The following is a 24,757-nucleotide window of genomic DNA, read 5'->3' on the forward strand; positions in this document are numbered from 1 at the left end:
CTCTCTCCCCCTCTCTCTCTCCCCCCCTCTCTCTCTCCCCCCCCCTCTCTCTCCCCCCCCCCCCTCTCTCTCTCTCTCCTCCCCCCCCCTCTCTCTCTCTCTCTCTGTCTCTCCCCCACGGGTTGCTGCTGCTATTGACCAAGATACCTATCTTTGAGCCAGTAAGTCCCGAAAAGGCTGCTACTGTTTATAGAACCCTTGTACTGATCCTCTCAGGGCAAATTTAACACTTTCCAACTTTATAAATCCCGCCATGTCATTGACCCAGGTCTCCACACTTGGGGGGGCCTTGCGTCCTTCCACTGTAGCAAGATCCTCCGCCGGGCTACTAGGGACGCAAAGGCCAGAACACCGGCCTCTTTCGCCTCCTGCACTCCCGGCTCCACCGCAACTCTGAAAATCGCGAGTGCCCACCCTGGTTTGACACTGGATCCAACCACCCTTGACACCATCCCCGCCACCCCCTTCCAGAATTCCTCCAGTGCCGGACATGCCCAGAACATATGGGTATGCTGGACTCCCCGAACACCTGGTGCACCTGTCCTCACCCCCAAAGAACCTACTCATCCTCTTCCCGGACATATGGGCCCGGGGCAGCACCTTAAATTGGATGAGGCTAAGCCTCGCACATGAAGAGGAAGAGTTGACTCTCTCCAAGGCATCCGCCCAAGTCGCATCCTCTATCTGCTCCCCAAGTTCCCCCTCCCATTTAGCCTTCAGCTCCTCCACTGACGACTCCGCCACCTCCTGCATTACCTTATAGATGTCCGACACCTTCCCCTCTCTGACCCACAACCCCGAAAGCACTCTGTCCATCGTCCCCCGCGAGGGCAGCAAAGGGAATCCCTCTACCTGTCGCCTAGCAAACGCCTTTACCTGCAAGTATCTGAATATGTTCCCTTGGGGAAGCCCAAATTTATCTTCCAGTTCCCCCAGGCCCGCAAACCTCCCGCCAATAAACAGGTCCCTCAATTTAGAGAAGCCCACCCTTTGCCACCCCCTAAATCCCCCATCCTTGTTCCCCGGGATGAACCGATGATTGCCACCCAGTGGAGCCTCCATCGAGCCCCGTTTCCCCCCTATGCCGTCTCCACTGTCCCCAGATTCTTAGGGTCGCCGCCACCACCGGGCTCGTGGTAAACCTATTAGGGGAGAGCGGCAACGGCGCCGTTACCATGGCACCCAGGCTTGTACCTCTACATGACGCCATCTCCATTCTTTTCCACGCCGCCCCTCCCCCCTACATCACCCATTTACACATTGGCAGCCCAATAGTACCCCAAAAGGTTGGGCAGCGCCAGCCCGCCTCTATCCCTCCCTCGCTCCAGAAAAACCCTCTTCACTCTCGGAGTCCCATGTGCCCACACAAAGCTCAGGATACTGCTAGTCACTCTCCTAAAGAAGGCCCTGGGGATAAAGATGGGCAGGCACTGAAAGAGGAACAAGAACCTCGGAAGCACCGTCATTTTGATGGACTGTACCCTCCCCGCCAACGACAATGGCAGCATGTCCCACCTCTTGAACTCCTCCTCCATCTGATCTACAAGCCTGGTGAAATTATGTTTGTGAAGAGTCCCCCAGTCCCTGGCCACCTGCACCCCCAGGTACCTAAAACTCTCCCCTGCCCGCCTAAGCGTGAGCCTACCAATTCCTTCCTCCTGGTCTCCAGGGTGCACCACAAACACCTCACTCTTGCCTAAATTTAGTTTATAACCTGAAAAGGTCCCAAACTCAGCTAGCAGCTCCATCACCCCCGGCATCCCTCCCACTGGGTCCACCACATACAGTAACAGGTCATCGGCATACAACGACACCCTATGTTCCTCCCCACCTCGCATTAAACCTCTCCACCTCTCTGAATCCCTCAACGCCATCGCCAGCGGCTCGATTGCCAAAGCAAACAACAAGGGGGACAGGGGGCAACCCTGCCTGGTCCCTTGGTAAAGCCGGAAGTACTCCGACCTCCTCCCATTCGTGGCCACGCACGCCATCGGGGCCTCATATAGCAGCCTCACCCATCTAATAAACCCTTCACCAAATCTAAACCTCCCCAACACCTCCCATAAGTCCTCCCACTCCACTCTATCGAAGGCCATCTCCGCATCCAGCGCCACCACTATCTCTGCCTCCCCCTCAATCGCCGGCATCATGATGACATTCAACAATCTCCGCACATTCGTGTTCAGCTGCCTTCCCTTCACAAACCCTGTCTGGTCCTCGTGCACAACCCCTGGCACACAGTCCTCTCTCCTGGTGGCCAGGATTTTTGCCAGCACCTTGGCATCTACGTTGAGGAGAGATATGGGACTGGATGAACCACACTGCTGGGGGTCCTTGTCCCTCTTTAAGATTGAGATCAGCGCCCGCGACATCGTCGGGGGCAAAATCCTCCCTTCCCACGCTTCATTAAGTGTCCGCACCAGCAAGGGGCCCACTAGGCCATTTGCCTTCTTAATCACCTGTTGCACCTGTAAACCAACTTTCTGTGACTCATGCACTAGCACACCCAGGTCTCTCTGTCAGCGGCATGCTTTAATATTTTATCGTTTAAGTAATAATCCCGTTTGCTGTTATTCCTCCCAAAATGGATAACCTCTCATTTGTCAACATTGTATTCCATCTGCCAGACCCTAGCCCATTCACTTAACTTATCCAAATCCCTCTGCAAACTTCCAGTATCCTCTGCACTTTTCGCTTTACCACTCATCTTAGTGTCATCCGCAAACTTGGACACATTGCCCTTGGTCCCCAACTGCAAATCATCTATGTAAATTGTGAACAATTGTGGGCCCAACATGGATCCCCAAGGGACACCACTAGTTACTGATTGCCAACCAGAGAAACACCCATTAATCCCCACTCTTTGCTTTCTATTAATTAACCAATCCTCTCTCCATTCTACTGCTTTACCCTTAATGCCATGCATCTTTATCTTATGCAACAACCTTTTGTGTCGCACCTTGTCATAGGCTTTCTGGAAATCCAGATATACCACATCCATTGGCTCCCCGTTACCTATCGCACTGGTAATGTCCTCAAAAAATTCCACTAAATTAGTTGGGCACGGCCTGCCCTTTATGAACCCATGCTGCGTCTGCCCAATGGGACAATTTCTATCCAGATGCCTCGCTATTTCTTCCTTGATGATAGATTCCAGCATCTTCCCTACTATCTCCAACATGAAGATGAGACTTTGTCTCCACAAGGGCGGAGGTCACTCCAGCCCACACAGCCATTGATAGACACACTCTGGCCGATACAGCCATGGACAGATCCACTCCGGCCAATACAGCCATGGACAGATCCACTCCGGCCGATACAGCCATGGACAGACACACTCCGGCCGATACAGCCAGGGACAGACACACTCCGGCCGATACAGCCATGGGCTGACACACTCCGGCCGATACAGCCATGGACAGATCCACTCCGGCCGATACAGCCATGGACAGATCCACTCCGGCCGATACAGCCATGGGCAGACACACTCCGGCCGATACAGCCATGGACAGACACACTCCGGTCGATACAGCCATGGACAGACACACTCCGGCCGATACAGCCATGGACAGATCCACTCCGGCCGATACAGCCATGGACAGATCCACTCCGGCCGATACAGCCATGGACCGATCCACTCTGGCCGATAGAGCCATGGACAGACACACTCCGGCCGATAAGGCCATGGACAGATCCACTCCGGCCGATACAGCCATGGACAGACACACTCCGGCCGATATGGCCATGAACAGACCCACTGCGGCCGACACAGCCATGAACAGACCCACTCCGGCCGATACGCCCATAGACAGACCCACTCCGGCCGATACGGCCATGGACAGACCCGCTCCGGCCGATACAGCCATTGACAGACATGCTCCGGCTGATACAGCCATGGACAGATCCACTCCGGCCGATACGGCCATGGACAGATCTACTCCGGCCCATACAGCTATGGACAGACACACTCCGGCCGATACAGCCATGGACACACTCCGGCCAATACAGCCATGGACAGACACACTCCGGCCGATACAGCCATGGACAGATCCACTCCGGCCGATACAGCCATGGACAGATCCACTCCGGCCGATACAGCCATGGACAGACACACTCCGGCCAATACAGCCATGGACAGACACACTCCGGCCGATACAGCCATGGACAGATCCACTCCGGCCGATACAGCCATGGACAGATCCACTCCGGCCGATACAGCCATGGACCGATCCACTCTGGCCGATAGAGCCATGGACAGACACACTCCGGCCGATATGGCCATGGACAGATCCACTCCGGCCGATACAGCCATGGACAGATCTACTCCGGCCCATACAGCTATGGACAGACACACTCCGGCCGATACAGCCATGGACACACTCCGGCCAATACAGCCATGGACAGACACACTCCGGCCGATACAGCCATGGACAGATCCACTCCGGCCGATACAGCCATGGACAGATCCACTCCGGCCGATACAGCCATGGACAGACACACTCCGGCCAATACAGCCATGGACAGACACACTCCAGCCGATACAGCCATGGACAGATCCACTCCGGCCGATACAGCCATGGACAGATCCACTCCGGCCGATACAGCCATGGACCGATCCACTCTGGCCGATAGAGCCATGGACAGACACACTCCGGCCGATACAGCCATGGACAGATCCACTCCGGCCGATACAGCCATGGACAGACACACTCCGGCCGATATGGCCATGAACAGACACACTCCGGCCGATACAGCCATGGACACACTCCGGCCAATACAGCCATGGACAGACACACTCCGGCCGATACGGCCATGGACAGACCCACTCCGGCCGATACGGCCATGGACAGACCCACTCCGGCCGATACGGCCATGGACAGACCCGCTCCGGCCGATACAGCCATTGACAGACATGCTCCGTCTGATACAGCCATGGACAGATCCACTCCGGCCGATACGGCCATGGACAGATCCACTCCGGCCCATACAGCTATGGACAGACACACTCCGGCCGATACGGCCATGGACAGACCCGCTCCGGCCGATACAGCCATTGACAGACATGCTCCAGCTGATACAGCCATGGACAGATCCACTCCGGCCGATACGGCCATGGACAGATCCACTCCGGCCCATACAGCTATGGACAGACACACTCCGGCCGATACAGCCATGGACAGACACACTCCGGCCGATACAGCCATGGACAGATCCACTCCGGCCGATACAGCCATGGACAGATCCACTCCGGCCGATACAGCCATGGACAGATCCACTCCGGCCGATACAGCCATGGACAGATCCACTCCGGCCGATACAGCCATGGACAGACACACTGCGACCGATACAGCCATGGACCGATCCGCTCCGGCCGATACAGCCATGGACAGACACACTCCGGCCGATACAGCCATGGACAGATCCACTCCGGCCGATACAGCCATGGACAGATCCACTCCGGCCGATACAGCCATGGACAGACACACTCCGACCGATACAGCCATGGACAGACACACTCCGGCCGATACAGCCAGGGACAGACACACTCCGGCCTATACAGCCATGGACAGACACACTCCGGCCGATACAGCCATGGACCGATCCGCTCCGGCCGATACAGCCATGGACAGACACACTCCGGCCGATACAGCCATGGACAGACACACTCCGGCCGGTACAGCCATGGACCGATCCACTCTGGCCAATACGGCCATGGCAGACACACTCCGACTGATACAGCCATGGACAGACACACTCCGGCCGATACAGCCAGGGACAGACACACTCCGGCCGATACAGCCATGGACAGACACACTCCGGCCGATACAGCCATGGACAGACACACTCTGGCCGATACAGCTATGGACAGACACACTCCGGCCGATACAGCCATGGACCGATCCGCTCCGGCCGATACAGCCATGGACAGACACACTCCGGCCCATACAGCCATGGACAGACACACTCCGGCCGATACAGCCATGGACAGACACACTCCGGCCCATACAGCCATGGACAGACACACTCCGGCCGATATAGCCATGGACCGATCCGCTCCGGCCGATACAGCCATGGACAGACACACTCCGACCAATACAGCCATGGACAGATACATTCCGACAGGCAGTTTGGCGAGGACGAGATTAAGTTTGTTGTTCCCTCTTGTAGGTTCTCTCACCATCTGCCTCGGACCCAGTCAAACAAAGTTGGCGTGTGAGGAAGTCTGGGAGGACGGTGAGCAGGGGGGGTCAAGAAAACAGAGGGGTGAGTTTGAATGCAGTCTTTTGGCCGGGAATGTGGGAGGAGGTTCAGGGGGAAAGCACAGTGAATAATGGTAAAGGTGACGGGAAGGGGACAGTGAGATAAAGAGAGCTGAGGGGGTCAGCAGAGACACAGGGGTAGGGAAGGTCAGAGTTAGTGCTGGAAACATCACCTTGGGTCAACGGACAGCAGAGTGAGTGTTGGGAGGGCAAGGGAGCAGGAGGAGTTTGAGTGGGAAAACAGTGGTGTACGGGAGAGATGAGATCGGGGAAAAAGAAAGGGTGCAGGCGAAACAGAGTTATACTGACAAGATCGCTCTCAGTCACATGACCAAAATGAGTGACACCACATTTGCGTTAGTTTGTGTCTTTATTAACTGCCGGCACATAATTTATACAAGTAGCTTAAAATTTCATTAAAATATTAACTTTTTACAAATCCATGATATCCTCCATTTAAAAAGATGTACATTTACTCTGTGGCCAAACGCCACTGACGGACGGCCCAGTCCACCTCACATGGAGTGAAGAAATTTGGTGAAGAGCAGATACTGTAGAAATGGGGTTTAGCTCAGCCACAGATTTGAGCTCAGCAAGATCCCACAATCAGCAATGAGGTAAATGATCCGCCTTCTCTTATTCAGTGACACTGCGTAAGGAATCAATACCTTCCCCAGGCTATCAGACACTACGACACTCAACACACCCACTCACCATTCAAGAGAGGGTTCCTGACAGTCACCGGAGAGGATAGCCAACCGGAGGCGATGTCTCGCCCAGTGCGGTGCTCCCTCATTACTGTCCCACGTACGCCCCTTCACCTCAGTACTGATCCTCCAACAGTGCAAAGATCCCTCAGTACTGACCCTCCAACAGTGCAAAGATCCCTCAGTACTGATCCTCCAACAGTGCAAAGATCCCTCAGTACTGACCCTCCGACAGTGCAACGCTCCCTCAGTACTGACCCTCTGACAGTGCAACGCTCCCTCAGTACTGACCCTCCGACAGTGCAACGCTCCCTCATTACTGACCCTTGGACAGTGCGGCGCTCCCTCAGTACTGACCCTCAGGCGTTGCGGCGCCCCCTCAGCACCGACAGTGTGATGCTCCCACAGTACTGAACCTCCGACCGTGCAATGCTCCCTCAGTATTGATCCTCTGACACTGCAACGCTCCCTCATTACTGACCCTCCGACAGTGCAGCACTCCCTCATTACCGATCCTCAGGCACTGCGGTGCCCCCTCAGCACTAACTCCCTGAAAGTGTGACGCTCCCACAGACAGTACTGAACCTCCGACAGTGCAGTGCTCCCTCAGTACTGACTCCCAGGCAGTGCGGCGCTCCCTCAGTACTGACTCCCCGGGCAGTGCGGCGCTCCCTCAGTACTGACTCCCCGGGCAGTGCGGCGCTCCCTCAGTACTGACTCCCCAGGCAGTGCGGCGCTCCCTCAGTACCGACTCCCGGGCAGTGCGGCGCTCCCTCAGTAGTGGCCCTCTGGCAATGCGGAGCTCCCTCAGTACTAACCCTCCCACAGTACAGTGCTCTCTCAGCACTGCCCCTCAGATAGTGCGGCACACCCTCAGCACTGATCCTCCGAGAGTGCAGTGCTCACTCGATAATGGCACAATGTTTTGGGGTTCAAACTCCAAGCCGTCTGACAGAGGCAAGAATGAGACTAAGTGTGAAGATTACTGATGTATTCATCTACCCTTTACCCTCCTCCCAGTCCCACTGACCCCTTGCTACCCTCCCGAAGAGCCTTATCCTGATGGATATCCAGTCGCAGACGTGTTGGTTCTCCCAGCAAGTGGAACATCGTTTCCCAGCAGTGTTCTTTTCTGATCATGGCCACCCCTTCCCCCTGCTAACTTTCACTTCCTGTCTCCTACCGGTCTATAATTTCCAGAAGCTTCCCTCTACCTGGCACTAGCCAGGGCCCAGGTGCCAGGATGCCTCGCAGCCTGCGCCGCCTTCTGACCTCGCACACCCTCCGGCTGCCGCACTGAGTACAGTACTTTTCATCAGCTGCCCTCCGGCCTGACTGCAGGGCTCCACCAGCGAAATCCAGACCCGTCCCGATCATGGAACTCATTTGCCTTTGCTCATCGAAGTTGCCACTGGACAAGCTCTGCTGACTAGGGGAGGCCTCCCTATTACTCAAATTAGTTTCCCCATCCCCCGAATCAGTCTCCCCATCCCCCGAATCAGTCTCCTCATCCTCCCAATCTGTCTCACTGCTCTCCTCGCCCTGTTGACCAGTGTCCGGAATTGCCTGGAGCCTCGTGTGGTCAGAGAGAGCCTGGGACTTAATGTGGTCATGGAGAGCCTGTGTCCTATTGTGGTTGTGGAGAGCCTGGGGCTTAGTGTGGTCGAGGAGAGCCTGCGGCCTTGTGTGGTCATGGAAAGCCTGGGGCACAGTAATGACGAAAGCTTGGGGCTCAGTGTGGTCATGGAGAGCCTGGGGCCTAGTGTGGTCATGGAGAGCCTGGGGCCTCGCGTGATCATGAACAGTCTGAGATCCTGGGTCACGGAGGGCTTCAGGCCTTTTCTCATCGTACTGTCCTTTGCCCAGCCGATTGCCTCCCCGGGGTTTTTTTGTGTTGGGTTGGCTGCCCAGGTATTCTTTCCAGGTCCTTGATGCCCTACTACCCCGGGCCTTGACCTCAATCACCTCAGCCAGCTCACCCATCATCCCAGGATGTGCTGGCTCAGAGAGCAACGCAGCTGCATAGTGGGACTCAGGCTCCAGGCTACCCTGTGTCTCACGAGAGAGGGACTCACTCCGGCCCCTCGGGATTTGGGACGTAGACAGACGACGGTGTGGAAGCAATGTGACTCCTGTTAGCTCCACCACTCCTGCGACATTAGGACCTGTGAAGATATAAAAGGCTCAGGTTATATTTAGGCCCAAAATTTACTTGGAAAAGCACAAGAGTAGCAGGATTGCAGTAGCTTTCCAGGGAGTGTCTGATGGGGAGAGTTTTACTCTGTATCAAACAGCGTGCTACCTGTATTGATGGGGTCAGTGTACAGGGTGCTTTACTCTGTATTGAATCCTGTGTTATCCCCCGTGTTGTACCTGTCCTGGGAGTGTTTGATGAGGACAGTGTAGAGGGAGCTTTACTCTCTATCTAACCCTGTGCTGTCCCTGTCCTGGGAGTGTTTGATGGGGACAGTGCAGAGGGAGCTTTACTCTGTATCTCACCCCGTGCTGTACCTGTCCTGGGAATGTTTGATGGGGACAGTGTAGAGGGAGCTTTACTCTGTATCTAACCCCGTGCTGTCCCTGTCCTGGGAGTGTTTGATGGGGACAGTGCATAGGGAGCTTTACTCTGTATCTAGCCCAGTGTTGTATCTGTCCTGGGAGTGTTTGATGGGGACAGTGTAGAGGGAGCTTTATTCTGTATCTAACCCCGTGCTGTATCTGTCCTGGGAGTGTTTGATGGGGACAGCGTAGAGGGAGCTTTACTCTGTATCTACCCCGTGCTGTACCTGTCTTGGGAGTGTTTGATGGGGACAGTGTAGAGGGAGCTTTACTCTGTATCTAACCCTGTGCTGTACCTGTCCCTGGAGTGTTTGATGGCGACAGTGTAGAGGGAGCTTTGCTCTGTATCTAACCCTGTGCTGTACCTGTTCTGGGAGTGTTTGATGGGGACAGTGTAGGGGGAGCTTTGCTCTGTATCTAACCCCGTGCTGTACCTGTTCTGGGAGTGTTTGATGGGGACGGTGTAGAGGCAGCTTTGCTCTGTATCTAACCCCGTGCTGTACCTGTCCTGGGAGTGTTTGAAGGGGACAGTGTAGAGGGAGCTTTGCTCTGTATCTAACCCCGTGCTGTACCTGTCCTGGGAGTGTTTGATGGGGACAGTGTAGTGAGAGCTTTACTCTATATCTAACGGCATGTTGTACCTGTCCTGGGAGTGTTTGATGGGGACAGTGTAGAGGAAGCTTTACTCTGTATCTAATCTGATTATTCTGCACATTTCTCTCTGTTTCTCGAGGTTACAATATTACAGATGCTCATCCTTGTGCTCGGCACTGTCTGAACAAGCAGAAATGCAGACGCCCAAATTCTGCCCTGAAGGCAAAGTCAAGCAGTACAATTTGATAATGAGAGTAAATACAGCACACAATGAGTGACCACAGCAGGTACAAGCAAAAGCTAACAAGGTGTGTCAGTAACTTTAGCTTGGGAATTTATACAGGGATATGGGGAGAGAGCAGTGGCAGTGGGAGTAGTTTGGGCTTGACACAGCGCTATGGGGAAAGTTTGTTGTACTGGGAGCAGATTGGTATTGACGGTGTTAATACAGGGGTATGGGGAGAGAGCGGGGCAGTGGGAGTAGTTTGGGCTTGACACAGCGCCATGGGGAAAGTTTGTTGTACTGGGAGTAGATTGGGATTGACGGTGTTAATACAGGGGTATGGGGAGAGAGCGGGAGAGTGGGAGTAGTTTGGGCTTGACACAGCGCTATGGGGAAAGTTTGTTGCAGTGGGAGCAGATTGGGATTGACGGTGTTAATACAGGGGTATGGGGAGAGAGCAGGGCAGTGGGTGTAGTTTGGAGTTTGATGCAGGGCTATGGGAGAGCAGGGCAGTGGGAGTAGTTTGGAGATTGATGCAGGGCTATGAGAGAGAGCAGGGCAGTGGGTGTAGTTTGGAGATTGACGCAGGGCTATGGGGAAAGTTTGTTGTAGTGGGAGTAGATTGGGATTGACGGTGTTAATACAGGGGTATGGGGAGAGAGCGGGGCAGTGGGAGTAGTTTGGAGATTGATGCAGGGCTATGGGGGAAGTTTGTTTCTAGTGGGAGTAGATTGGGATTGACGGTGTTAATACAGGGGTATGAGGAGAGAGCAGGGCAGTGGGTGTAGTTTGGAGATTGATGCAGGGCTATGAGGAGAGAGCAGGGCAGTGGGTGTAGTTTGGAGATTGATGCAGGGCTATGGGGAAAGTTTGTTGTAGTGGGAGTAGATTGCGATTGACGGTGTTAATACAGGGGTATGGGGAGAGAGCAGTGGCAGTGGGAGTAGTTTGGGCTTGACACAGCGCTATGGGGAAAGTTTGTTGTAGTGGGAGTAGATTGGGATTTACGGTGTTAATACAGGGGTATGGGGAGAGAGCAGGGCAGTGGGAGTAGTTTGGAGATTGATGCAGGGCTATGAGAGAGAGCAGGGCAATGGGAGGAGTTTGGAGATTGATGCAGGGCTATGAGAGAGAGCAGGGCAATGGGAGTAGTTTGGAGATTGATGCAGGGCTATGGGGGAAGTTTGTTGCAGTGGGAGCAGATTGGGATTGACGGTGTTAATACAGGGGTATGGGGAGAGAGCGGGGCAGTGGGAGTAGTTTGGGCTTGACACAGCGCTATGGGGAAAGTTTGTTGTAGTGGGAGTAGATTGGGATTGACGGTGTTAATACAGGGGTATGGGGAGAGAGCAGGGCAGTGGGAGTAGTTTGGAGATTGATGCAGGGCTATGGGAGAGAGCGGGCCAGTGGGAGTAATTTGGAGATTGATGCAGGGCTATGGGAGAGCGGGCCAGTGGGAGTAGTTTGGAGATTGATGCAGGGCTATGGGGAAAGTTTGTTGTAGTGGGAGTAGATTGCGATTGACGGTGTTAATACAGGGGTATGGGGAGAGAGCAGTGGCAGTAGTTTGGGCTTGACACAGCGCTATGGGGAAAGTTTGTTGTAGTGGGAGTAGATTGGGATTTACGGTGTTAATACAGGGGTATGGGGAGAGAGCGGGGCAGTGGGAGTAGTTTGGAGATTGATGCAGGGCTATGGGGGAAGTTTGTTGCAGTGGGAGCAGATTGGGATTGACGGTGTTAATACAGGGGTATGGGGAGAGAGCGGGGCAGTGGGTGTAGTTTGGAGATTAATGCAGGGCTATGAGGAGAGAGCAGGGCAATGGGAGTAGTTTGGGCTTGACACAGCGCTATGGGGAAAGTTTGTTGTAGTGGGAGTAGATTGGGATTGACGGTGTTAATACAGGGGTATGGGGAGAGAGCGGGGCAGTGGGAGTAGTTTGGGCTTGACACAGCGCTATGAGGAAAGTTTGTTGTAGTGGGAGTAGATTGGGATTGACGGTGTTAATACAGGGCTATGAGGAGAGAGCAGGGCAGTGGGTGTAGTTTGGAGATTGATGCAGGGCTATGAGGAGAGAGCGGGGCAGTGGGAGTAGTTTGGAGATTGATGCAGGGCTATGAGAGAGAGCAGGGCAGTGGGTGTAGTTTGGAGATTGATGCAGGGCTATGGGGAAGGTTTGTTGTAGTGGGAGGAGATTGGGATTGACGGTGTTAATACAGGGGTATGGGGAGAGAGCAGTGGCAGTGGGAGTAGTTTGGGCTTGACACAGCGCTATGGGGAAAGTTTGTTGTACTGGGAGCAGATTGGTATTGGCGGTGTTAATACAGGGCTATGGGACAGCGGGGCAATGGGAGTAGTTTGGGCTTGACACAGCGCCATGGGGAAAGTTTGTTGTAGTGGGAGTAGATTGGGATTTACGGTGTTAATACAGGGGTATGGGGAGAGAGCGGGGCAGTGGGAGTAGTTTGGGCTTGACACAGCGCTATGGGGAAAGTTTGTTGCAGTGGGAGCAGATTGGGATTGACGGTGTTAATACAGGGCTATGAGGAGAGAGCAGGGCAGTGGGAGTAGTTTGGAGATTGATGCAGGGCTATGGGAGAGAGCGGGGCAGTGGGAGTAGTTTGGAGATTGATGCAGGGCTATGGGAGAGAGCGGGGCAGTGGGAGTAGTTTGGAGATTGATGCAGGGCTCTGGGAGAGCAGGCGCTGGGATTAATTTCGGATTGATATAGGGTTTTGGGGAGAGAGTGGAATTAGTTTGGGATTATTGGACACTGGGATTAGTTTGGGTTTGGACACTGGGATTAGTTTGGGTTTGGACACTGGGATTAGTTTGGGTTTGATTAGACACTGGGATTAGTTTGGGTCTGGACACTGGGATTAGTTTGGGTTTGATTGGACATTGGGATTAGTTTGGGTTTGATTGGACACTGGGATTAGTTTGGGTTTGATTGGACACTGGGATTAGTTTGGGTTTGATTGGACACTGGGATTAGTTTGGGTTTGATTGGACACTGGGACTAGTTTGGGTTTGACTGGACACTGGGATTAGTTTGGGTTTGATTGGACACTGGGATTAGTTTGGGTTTGATTGGACACTGGGATTAGTTTGGGTTTGGACACAGGGACTCTGGGATTAGTTTGGGTTTGGAGACTGGGACTAGTTTGGGTTTGGACACTGGGATTAGTTTGGGTTTGATTGGACACTGGGACTAGTTTGGGTTTGGACACTGGGATTAGTTTGGGTTTGGATACTGGGATTAGTTTGGGTTTGATTGGACACTGGGATTAGTTTGGGTTTGATTGGACACTGGGATTAGTTTGGGTTTGTTTGGACACTGGGACTGGTTTGGGTTTGGACACTGGGATTAGTTTGGGTTTGGACACTGGGATTAGTTTGGGTTTGATTGGACACTGGGATTAGTTTGGGTTTGTTTGGACACTGGGATTAGTTTGGGTTTGATTGGACACTGGGATTAGTTTGGGTATGGACACTGGGATTAGTTTGGGTTTGGACACTGGGATTAGTTTGGGTTTGATTGGACACTGGGATTAGTTTGGATTTGGACACTGGGATTAGTTTGGGTTTGGACACTGGGACTCTGGGATTAGTTTGGGTTTGATTAGACACTGGGATTAGTTTGGGTCTGGACACTGGGACTAGTTTGGGTTTGATTGGACACTGGGATAAATTTGGGTTTGATTGGACACTGGGATTAGTTTGGGTTTGGACACAGGGACTCTGGGACTAGTTTGGGTTTGGACACTGGGACTAGTTTGGGTTTGGACACTGGGATTAGTTTGGGTTTGGACAGAGGGACACTGGGATTAGTTTGGGTTTGAACACTGGGATTAGTTTGGGTTTGGACACTGGGATTAGTTTGGGTTTGGACAGAGGGACACTGGGATTAGTTTGGGTTTGGACACTGGGATTAGTTTGGGTTTGATTGAACACTGGGACTAGTTTGGGTTTTGACACTGGGTTTAGTTTGGGTTTGGACACTGGGATTAGTTTGGGTTTGATTGGACACTGGAATTAGTTTGGGTTTGATTGGACACTGGGACTAGTTTGGGTTTTGACACTGGGTTTAGTTTGGGTTTGGACACTGGGATTAGTTTGGGTTTGGACACTGGGATTAGTTTGGGTTTGATTGGACACTGGGATTAGTTTGGGTTTGATTGGACACTGGGATTAGTTTGGGTTTGATTGGACACTGGGATTAGTTTGGGTTTGATTGGACACTGGGATTAGTTTGGGTTTGGACACTGGGGTTACTTTGGGTTTGATTGGACACTGGGATTAGTTTGGATTTGGACACTGGGATTAGTTTGGGTTTGATTAGACACTGGGATTAGTTTGGGTCTGGACACTGGGACTAGTTTGGGTTTGATTGGACACTGGGATTAGTTTGGGTTTGGACACAGGGACTCTGGGATTAGTTTGGATTTGGACACTGGGACTAGTTTGGATTTGGACACTGGGACTAGTTTGGGTTTGGACACTGGGATTAGTTTGGGTTTGGACACTGGGATTAGTTTGGGTTTGGACAGAGGGACACTGGGATTAGTTTGGGTTTGGACACTGGGATTAGTTTGGGTTTGATTGGACACTGGGATTAGTTTGGTTTTGATTGGACACTGGGATTAGTTTGGGTTTGATTGGACACTGGGATTAGTTTGGGTTTGATTAAACACTGGGATTAGTTTGGGTTTGATTGGACACTGGGATTAGTTTGGGTTTGGACACTGGGACTCTGGGATTAGTTTGGGTTTGATTAGACACTGGGATTAGTTTGGGTCTGGACACTGGGACTAGTTTGGGTTTGATTGGACACTGGGATAAGTTTGGGTTTGATTGGACACTGGGATTAGTTTGGGTTTGGACACAGGGACTCTGGGATTAGTTTGGGTTTGGACACTGGGACTAGTTTGGGTTTGGACACTGGGATTAGTTTGGGTTTGGACAGAGGGACACTGGGATTAGTTTGGGTTTGGACACTGGGATTAGTTTGGGTTTGGACACTGGGATTAGTTTGGGTTTGGACACTGGGACTCTGGGATTAGTTTGGGTTTGATTAGATACTGGGATTAGTTTGGGTCTGGACACTGGGACTAGTGTGGGTTTGATTGGACACTGGGATTAGTTTGGGTTTGATTGGACACTGGGATTAGTTTGGGTTTGGACACAGATTAGTTTGGGTTTGATTGGACACTGGGATTAGTTTGGGTTTGATTGGACACTGGGATTAGTTTGGGTTTGGACACTGGGATAGTTTGGGTTTGATTGGACACTGGGATTAGTTTAGGTTTGATTGGACACTGGGACTAGTTTGGGTTTGACTGGACACTGGGATTAGTTTGGGTTTGACTGGACACTGGGATTAGTTTGGGTTTGGACACTGGGATTAGTTTGGGTTTGATTGGACACTGGGATTAGTTTGGGTTTGATTGGACACTGGGATTAGTTTGGGTTTGATTGGACACTGGGAATTGTTTGGGTTTGATTGGACACTGGGATTAGTTTGGGTTTGATTGGACACTGGGATTAGTTTGGGTTTGATTGGACACTGGGATTAGTTTGTGTTTGGACACTGGGATTAGTTTGGATTTGGACACTGGGATTAGTTTGGGTTTGGACACTGGGACTCTGGGATTAGTTTGGGTTTGATTAGACACTGGGATTAGTTTGGGTCTGGACACTGGGACTAGTTTGGGTTTGATTGGACACTGGGATAAATTTGGGTTTGATTGGACACTGGGATTAGTTTGGGTTTGGACACAGGGACTCTGGGACTAGTTTGGGTTTGGACACTGGGACTAGTTTGGGTTTGGACACTGGGATTAGTTTGGGTTTGGACAGAGGGACACTGGGATTAGTTTGGGTTTGAACACTGGGATTAGTTTGGGTTTGGACACTGGGATTAGTTTGGGTTTGGACAGAGGGACACTGGGATTAGTTTGGGTTTGGACACTGGGATTAGTTTGGGTTTGATTGAACACTGGGACTAGTTTGGGTTTTGACACTGGGTTTAGTTTGGGTTTGGACACTGGGATTAGTTTGGGTTTGATTGGACACTGGTATTAGTTTGGGTTTGATTGGACACTGGGACTAGTTTGGGTTTTGACACTGGGTTTAGTTTGGGTTTGGACACTGGGATTAGTTTGCGTTTGGACACTGGGATTAGTTTGGGTTTGATTGGACACTGGGATTAGTTTGGGTTTGATTGGACACTGGGATTAGTTTGGGTTTGATTGGACACTGGGATTAGTTTGGGTTTGATTGGACACTGGGATTAGTTTGGGTTTGGACACTGGGGTTACTTTGGGTTTGATTGGACACTGGGATTAGTTTGGATTTGGACACTGGGATTAGTTTGGGTTTGATTAGACACTGGGATTAGTTTGGGTCTGGACACTGGGACTAGTTTGGGTTTGATTGGACACTGGGATTAGTTTGGGTTTGGACACAGGGACTCTGGGATTAGTTTGGATTTGGACACTGGGATTAGTTTAGGTTTGATTGGACACTGGGACTAGTTTGGGTTTGACTGGACACTGGGATTAGTTTGGGTTTGACTGGACACTGGGATTAGTTTGGGTTTGGACACTGGGATTAGTTTGGGTTTGATTGGACACTGGGATTAGTTTGGGTTTGATTGGACACTGGGATTAGTTTGGGTTTGATTGGACACTGGGAATTGTTTGGGTTTGATTGGACACTGGGATTAGTTTGGGTTTGATTGGACACTGGGATTAGTTTGGGTTTGATTGGACACTGGGATTAGTTTGTGTTTGGACACTGGGATTAGTTTGGATTTGGACACTGGGATTAGTTTGGGTTTGGACACTGGGACTCTGGGATTAGTTTGGGTTTGATTAGACACTGGGATTAGTTTGGGTCTGGACACTGGGACTAGTTTGGGTTTGATTGGACACTGGGATAAATTTGGGTTTGATTGGACACTGGGATTAGTTTGGGTTTGGACACAGGGACTCTGGGACTAGTTATGGTTTGGACACTGGGACTAGTTTGGGTTTGGACACTGGGATTAGTTTGGGTTTGGACAGAGGGACACTGGGATTAGTTTGGGTTTGAACACTGGGATTAGTTTGGGTTTGGACAGAGGGACACTGGGATTAGTTTGGGTTTGGACACTGGGATTAGTTTGGGTTTGATTGAACACTGGGACTAGTTTGGGTTTTGACACTGGGTTTAGTTTGGGTTTGGACACTGGGATTAGTTTGGGTTTGATTGGACACTGGTATTAGTTTGGGTTTGATTGGACACTGGGACTAGTTTGGGTTTTGACACTGGGTTTAGTTTGGGTTTGGACACTGGGATTAGTTTGGGTTTGGACACTGGGATTAGTTTGGGTTTGATTGGACACTGGGATTAGTTTGGGTTTGATTGGACACTGGGATTAGTTTGGGTTTGATTGGACACTGGGATTAGTTTGGGTTTGATTGGACACTGGGATTAGTTTGGGTTTGGACACTGGGGTTACTTTGGGTTTGATTGGACACTGGGATTAGTTTGGATTTGGACACTGGGATTAGTTTGGGTTTGATTAGACACTGGGATTAGTTTGGGTCTGGACACTGGGACTAGTTTGGGTTTGATTGGACACTGGGATTAGTTTGGGTTTGGACACAGGGACTCTGGGATTAGTTTGGATTTGGACACTGGGACTAGTTTGGATTTGGACACTGGGACTAGTTTGGGTTTGGACACTGGGATTAGTTTGGGTTTGGACACTGGGATTAGTTTGGGTTTGGACAGAGGGACACTGGGATTAGTTTGGGTTTGGACACTGGGATTAATTTGGGTTTGATTGGACACTGGGATTAGTTTGGTTTTGATTGGACACTGGGATTAGTTTGGGTTTGATTGGACACTGGGATTAGTTTGGGTTTGATTAAACACTGGGATTAGTTTGGGTTTGATTGGACACTGGGATTAGTTTGGGTTTGATTGGACACTGGGATTAGTTTGGGTTTGGACACTGGGGCTCTGGGATTAGTTTGGGTTTGATTAGACACTGGGATTAGTTTGGGTCTGGACACTGGGACTAGTTTGGGTTTGATTGGACACTGGGATAAGTTTGGGTTTGATTGGACACTGGGATTAGTTTGGGTTTGGACACAGGGACTCTGGGATTAGTTTGGGTTTGGACACTGGGACTAGTTTGGGTTTGGACACTGGGATTAGTTTGGGTTTGGACAGAGGGACACTGGGATTAGTTTGGGTTTGGACACTGGGATTAGTTTGGGTTTGGACACTGGGATTAGTTTGGGTTTGGACACTGGGACTCTGGGATTAGTTTGGGTTTGATTAGATACTGGGATTAGTTTGGGTCTGGACACTGGGACTAGTGTGGGTTTGATTGGACACTGGGATTAGTTTGGGTTTGATTGGACACTGGGATTAGTTTGGGTTTGGACACAGATTAGTTTGGGTTTGATTGGACACTGGGATTAGTTTGGGTTTGATTGGACACTGAGATTAGTTTTGGTTTGGACACTGGGATTAGTTTGGGTTTGATTGGACACTGGGATTAGTTTGGGTTTGGACACTGGGATAGTTTGGGTTTGATTGGACACTGGGATTAGTTTAGGTTTGATTGGACACTGGGACTAGTTTGGGTTTGACTGGACACTATGATTAGTTTGGGTTTGACTGGACACTGGGATTAGTTTGGGTTTGGACACTGGGATTAGTTTGGGTTTGATTGGACACTGGGATTAGTTTGGGTTTGATTGGACACTGGGATTAGTTTGGGTTTGATTGGACACTGGGAATTGTTTGGGTTTGATTGGACACTGGGATTAGTTTGGGTTTGATTGGACACTGGGATTAGTTTGGGTTTGATTGGACACTGGGATTAGTTTGTGTTTGGACACTGGGATTAGTTTGCGTTTGATTGGACACTGGGATTAGTTTGGGTTTGATTGGACACTGGGATTAGTTTGGGTTTGATTGGACACTGGGATTAGTTTGTGTTTGGACACTGGGATTAGTTTGGGTCTGGACACTGGGATTAGTTTGGGTCTGGACACTGGGGCTAGTTTGGGTTTGATTGGACACTGGGATTAGTTTGGGTTTGATTGGACACTGGGATTAGTTTGGGTTTGGACACTGGGATTAGTTTGGGTTTGAACACTGGGATTAGTTTGGGTTTGGACACTGGGATTAGTTTGGGTTTGATTGGACACTGAGATTAGTTTGGGTTTGATTGGACACTGGGATTAGTTTGGGTTTGATTGGACACTGGGACTAGTTTGGGTTTGATTGGACACTGGGACTAGTTTGGGATTGGACACTGGGATTAGTTTGGGTTTGGACACTGGGACTAGTTTGGGTTTGGACACTGGGACTAGTTTGGGTTTGATTGGACTCTGGGATTAGTTTGGATTTGGACACTGGGATTAGTTTGGGTTTGGACACTGGGACTCTGGGATTAGTTTGGGTTTGATTAGATACTGGGATTAGTTTGGGTCTGGACACTGGGACTAGTTTGGGTTTGATTGGACACTGGGATTAGTTTGGGTTTGATTGGACACTGGGATTAGTTTGGGTTTGGACACAGATTAGTTTGGGTTTGATTGGACACTGGGATTAGTTTGGGTTTGATTGGACACTGAGATTAGTTTTGGTTTGGACACTGGGATTAGTTTGGGTTTGATTGGACACTGGGATTAGTTTGGGTTTGGACACTGGGATTAGTTTGGGTTTGATTGGACACTGGGATTAGTTTGGGTCTGATTGGACACTGGGACTAGTTTGGGTTTGATTGGACACTGGGATTAGTTTGGGTTTGGACACTGGGATAGTTTGGGTTTGATTGGACACTGGGATTAGTTTGGGTTTGATTGGACACTGGGATTAGTTTGGGTTTGATTGGACACGGGGATTAGTTTGGGTTTGATTGGACACTGGGAATTGTTTGGGTTTGATTGGACACTGGGATTAGTTTGGGTTTGATTGGACACTGGGATTAGTTTGGGTTTGATTGGACACTGGGATTAGTTTGTGTTTGGACACTGGGATTAGTTTGCGTTTGATTGGACACTGGGATTAGTTTGGGTTTGATTGGACACTGGGATTAGTTTGGGTTTGATTGGACACTGGGATTAGTTTGGGTCTGGACACTGGGATTAGTTTGTGTTTGGACACTGGGATTAGTTTGGGTCTGGACACTGGGGCTAGTTTGGGTTTGATTGGACACTGGGATTAGTTTGGGTTTTATTGGACACTGGGATTAGTTTGGGTTTGATTGGACACTGGGATTAGTTTGGGTATGGACACTGGGATTAGTTTGGGTTTGGACACTGGGATTAGTTTGGGTTTGGACACTGGGATTAATTTGGGTTTGAACACTGGGATTAGTTTGGGTTTGGACACTGGGATTAGTTTGGGTTTGATTGGACACTGGGATTAGTTTGGGTTTGATTGGACACTGGGATTAGTTTGGGTTTGATTGGACACTGGGATTAGTTTGGGTTTGATTGGACACTGGGACTAGTTTGGGTTTGATTGGACACTGGGACTAGTTTGGGTTTGGACACTGGGATTAGTTTGGGTTTGGACACTGGGATTAGTTTGGGTTTGATTGGACACTGGGATTAGTTTGGGTTTGATTGGACACTGGGATTAGTTTGGGTTTGGACACTGGGTTTAGTTTGGGGTTGATTGGACACTGGGATTAGTTTGGGTTTGATTGGACACTGGGATTAGTTTTGGTTTGATTGGACACTGGGATTAGTTTTGGTTTGATTGGACACTGGGATTAGTTTGGGTTTGATTGGACACTGGGATTAGTTTGGGTTTGATTGGACACTGGGACTAGTTTGGGTTTGATTGGACACTGGGATTAGTTTGGGTTTGATTGGACACTGGGATTAGTTTGGGTTTGGACACTGGGACTCAGGGATTAGTTTGGGTTTGGACACTGGGATTAGTTTGGGTTTGATTGGACACTGGGATTAGTTTGGGTTTGATTAGACACTGGGATTAGTTTGGTTTGGACACTGGGATTAGTTTGGGTTTGGACACTGGGATTAGTTTGGGTTTGATTGGACACTGGGATTAGTTTGGGTTTGATTGGACACTGGGATTAGTTTGGGTTTGGACACTGGGATTAGTTTGGGTTTGATTGGACACTGGGATTAGTTTGGGTTTGGACACTGGGATTAGTTTGGGTTTGATTGGACACTGGGATTAGTTTGGGTGTGGACACTGGGATTAATTTGGGTGTGGACACTGGGATTAGTTTGGGTGTGGACACTGGGATTAGTTTGGGTTTGATTGGATTTAGGATAGTGGGATGATTCTCTTTTGACTTTGCTGATTGCTTGGTTACGACACGTCAGTCTCTGTTGTGGAAAGGGAAGATCAAGTGTATCCGTTGCCACAACAACATAATAATTCAGTAGATTTAGCAGTTCTGGTTTCTGAGTGGGATTAACCTTCTCAGAACTGTTCAGTGTCGGCTTTGGCAGTTGATTATTCTCCAGCTCACCCTCTATACTTACTTTCGCAGGAATCTGTACTGTCATAAGTACAATTCAACGTGGCCTTCTCCCAATGTCCCGATTGCTCCCAGAGACCCTGTCACTCCCAATGCCGTCTCTTAGAGACTCTTTAACTCCTGGAGGTCCTGAACTGAAGGAGACCCTGCCTCACCCAGAGACCCTGCCTCACCCAGAGACCCTGTCTCACCCAGAGACCCTGTCGCTCCCACAGACCCTGCCTCACCCAGAGACCCTGCCTCACCCAGAGACCCTGCCTCTCCCAGAGACCCTGCCTCTCCCAGAGACCCTGCCTCACCCAGAGACCCTGCCTCACCCAGAGACCCTGCCTCACCCAGAGACCCTGCCTCACCCAGAGACCCTGCCTCACCCAGAGACCATGTCACTCCCAGAGACCCTGCCTCACCCAGAGACCCTGCCTCACCCAGAGACCCTGCCTCTCCCAGAGACCCTGCCGCTCCCAGAGACCCTGCCGCTCCCAGAGACCCTGCCGCTCCCAGAGACCCTGTCGCTCCCAGAGACCCTGTCTCACCCAGAGACCCTGTCGCTCCCACAGACCCTGCCTCACCCAGAGACCCTGCCTCACCCAGAGACCCTGCCTCACCCAGAGACCCTGCCTCTCCCAGAGACCCTGCCTCTCCCAGAGACCCTGCCGCTCCCAGAGACCCTGCCTCACCCAGAGACCCTGCCTCTCCCAGAGACCCTGCCTCTCCCAGAGACCCTGCCGCTCCCAGAGACCCTGCCTCACCCAGAGACCCTGACTCACCCAGAGACCCTGACTCACCCAGAGACCCTGACTCACCCAGAGACCCTGCCTCACCCAGAGACCCTGCCTCACCCAGAGACCATGTCACTCCCAGAGACCCTGCCTCACCCAGAGACCCTGCCGCTCCCAGAGACCCTGCCTCACCCAGAGACCCTGCCGCTCCCAGAGACCCTGTCGCTCCCAGAGACCCTGTCGCTCCCAGAGACCCTGCCTCTCCCAGAGACCCTGCCGCTTCCAAAGACCCTGCCTCACCCAGAGACCCTGCCTCACCCAGAGACCCTGCCTCACCCAGAGACCCTGCCTCAGCCAGAGACCCTGCCTCAGCCAGAAACCCTGCCGCTCTCACAGACCCTGCCTCACCCAGAGACCCTGCCTCACCCAGAGACCCTGCCTCTCCCAGAGACCCTGCCTCTCCCAGAGACCCTGCCTCTCCCAGAGACCCTGCCTCTCCCAGAGACCCTGCCTCTCCCAGAGACCCTGCCGCTCCCAGAGACCCTGCTGCTCCCAGAGACCCTGCCTCACCCAGAGACCCTGTCGCTCCCAGAGACCCTGCCTCACCCCGAGACCCTGCCTCACCCCGAGACCCTGCCTCACCCCGAGACCCTGCCTCACCCCGAGAGCCTGCCTCACCCCGAGAGCCTGCCTCACCCAGAGACCCTGTCGCTCGCAGAGGCCCTGCCTCACCCAGAGACCCTGCCTCACCCAGAGACCCTGCCTCACCCAGAGAGCCTGCCTCACCCAGAGAGCCTGCCTCACCCAGAGAGCCTGCCTCACCCAGAGACCTTACCTCACCCAGAGACCCTGCCTCACCCAGAGACCCTGCCTCACCCAGAGAGCCTGCCTCACCCAGAGAGCCTGCCTCACCCAGAGAGCCTGCCTCACCCAGAGAGCCTGCCTCACCCAGAGATCCAGGCACTCCCAGATAACCTCCCTCACGCAGAAACCCTGCCGCTCCAATGCCGTCTCTTAAGACTTTCACTCCAGTAGACCCTGTGCTAAAGACCCTGTGTCACTCCCACTCCCAGTGCTATCTCCCGGGGACCCCTCCGCTCCCGGGGACCCCTCCGCTCCCGGGGACCCCTCCGCTCAGAATAGGAATCAGAAAAGAGGCCCTTCGGTCCAACGGGTCTGCACCGATGGATGAAAAACACCTGACGTACCTACTTCATCCATCTGCCAGCATTTGGCCTATTGCCAAAGAACAAAGAAAAGTACAGCACAGGAATAGGCCCTTTGGCCCTCCAAGCCTGTGCCGATCATGCTGCCCGTTTAAACAAAAATCCTCTACACTTCCGGGGTCCGTATCCCTCTATTTCCATCCTATTCATGTATTTGTCAAGACGCCCCTTAAATGTCACTATCGTCCCTTCGTCCACCACCTCCTCCGGCAGAGAGTTCCAGGCACCCACTACCCTCTGTGTACATCTCCTCTAAACCTTGCCCCTCGCACCTTAAACCTATGCCCCTAGTATTTGACCCTTCTACCCTGGCAAAAAGCCTCTGACTATCCACTCTGTCTATGCCCGTCATAATTTTGTAGACTTCCATCAGGTCCCCCTAAACCTCCTTCGCTCCAGTAAGAACAAACCGAGTTTATTCAACCGCTCGTCATAGCTAATGCCCTCCATACCAGGCAACATCCTGGTAAATCTCTTCTGCACTCTCGCTAAAGCCTCCACATCCTTCTGGTAGTGTGGCGACCAGAATTGAACACTATACTCCAAGTGTGGCCTAACTAAGGTTCGATACAGCTGCAGCATGACTTGCCAATTCTTATACTCAATGCTCCGGCCAATGAAGGCAAGCATGCCGTATGCCTTCTTGACTACCTTCTCCACCTGTGTTGCCCCTTTCAGTGACCTGTGGGCCTGTACACCTAGATATCTCTGACTGTCAATACTCTTGAGGGTTCTACCATTTACTGTATATTCCCTACCTACATTATACCTTCCAAAATGTATTACCTCATATTTTTCCGGATTAAACTCCATCTGCCATCTCTCCGCCCAAGTCTCCAAACAATCTAAATCCTGCTGTATCCTCTGACAGTCCTCATCGCTATCCGCAATTTCACCAACCTTTGTATCGTCTGCAAATTTACTAATCAGACCAGTTACATT

At 51.5% G+C, this 24,757-nt stretch overlaps 1 protein-coding gene across 1 annotated transcript in view; it reads right to left on the bottom strand.

Annotated features, from left to right (window-relative positions):
• Positions 1 to 7,735: 7,735 nt before the first annotated feature.
• The window catches only part of LOC119955922 (membrane-associated guanylate kinase, WW and PDZ domain-containing protein 1-like), a 150,633-nt gene continuing 133,611 nt past the window's right edge, over positions 7,736 to 24,757 (bottom strand). Inside the window, exon 14 of the mRNA XM_038782579.1 lies at positions 7,736 to 9,132. Within this exon, the coding sequence (XP_038638507.1) occupies positions 8,147 to 9,132 (986 nt within the window). The 3' untranslated portion in view covers positions 7,736 to 8,146. The remainder of the gene's footprint in view (positions 9,133 to 24,757) is intronic.

This window comes from Scyliorhinus canicula, chromosome 21 (assembly GCF_902713615.1).
Source record: "Scyliorhinus canicula chromosome 21, sScyCan1.1, whole genome shotgun sequence".
Classification (NCBI taxonomy): domain Eukaryota; kingdom Metazoa; phylum Chordata; class Chondrichthyes; order Carcharhiniformes; family Scyliorhinidae; genus Scyliorhinus; species Scyliorhinus canicula.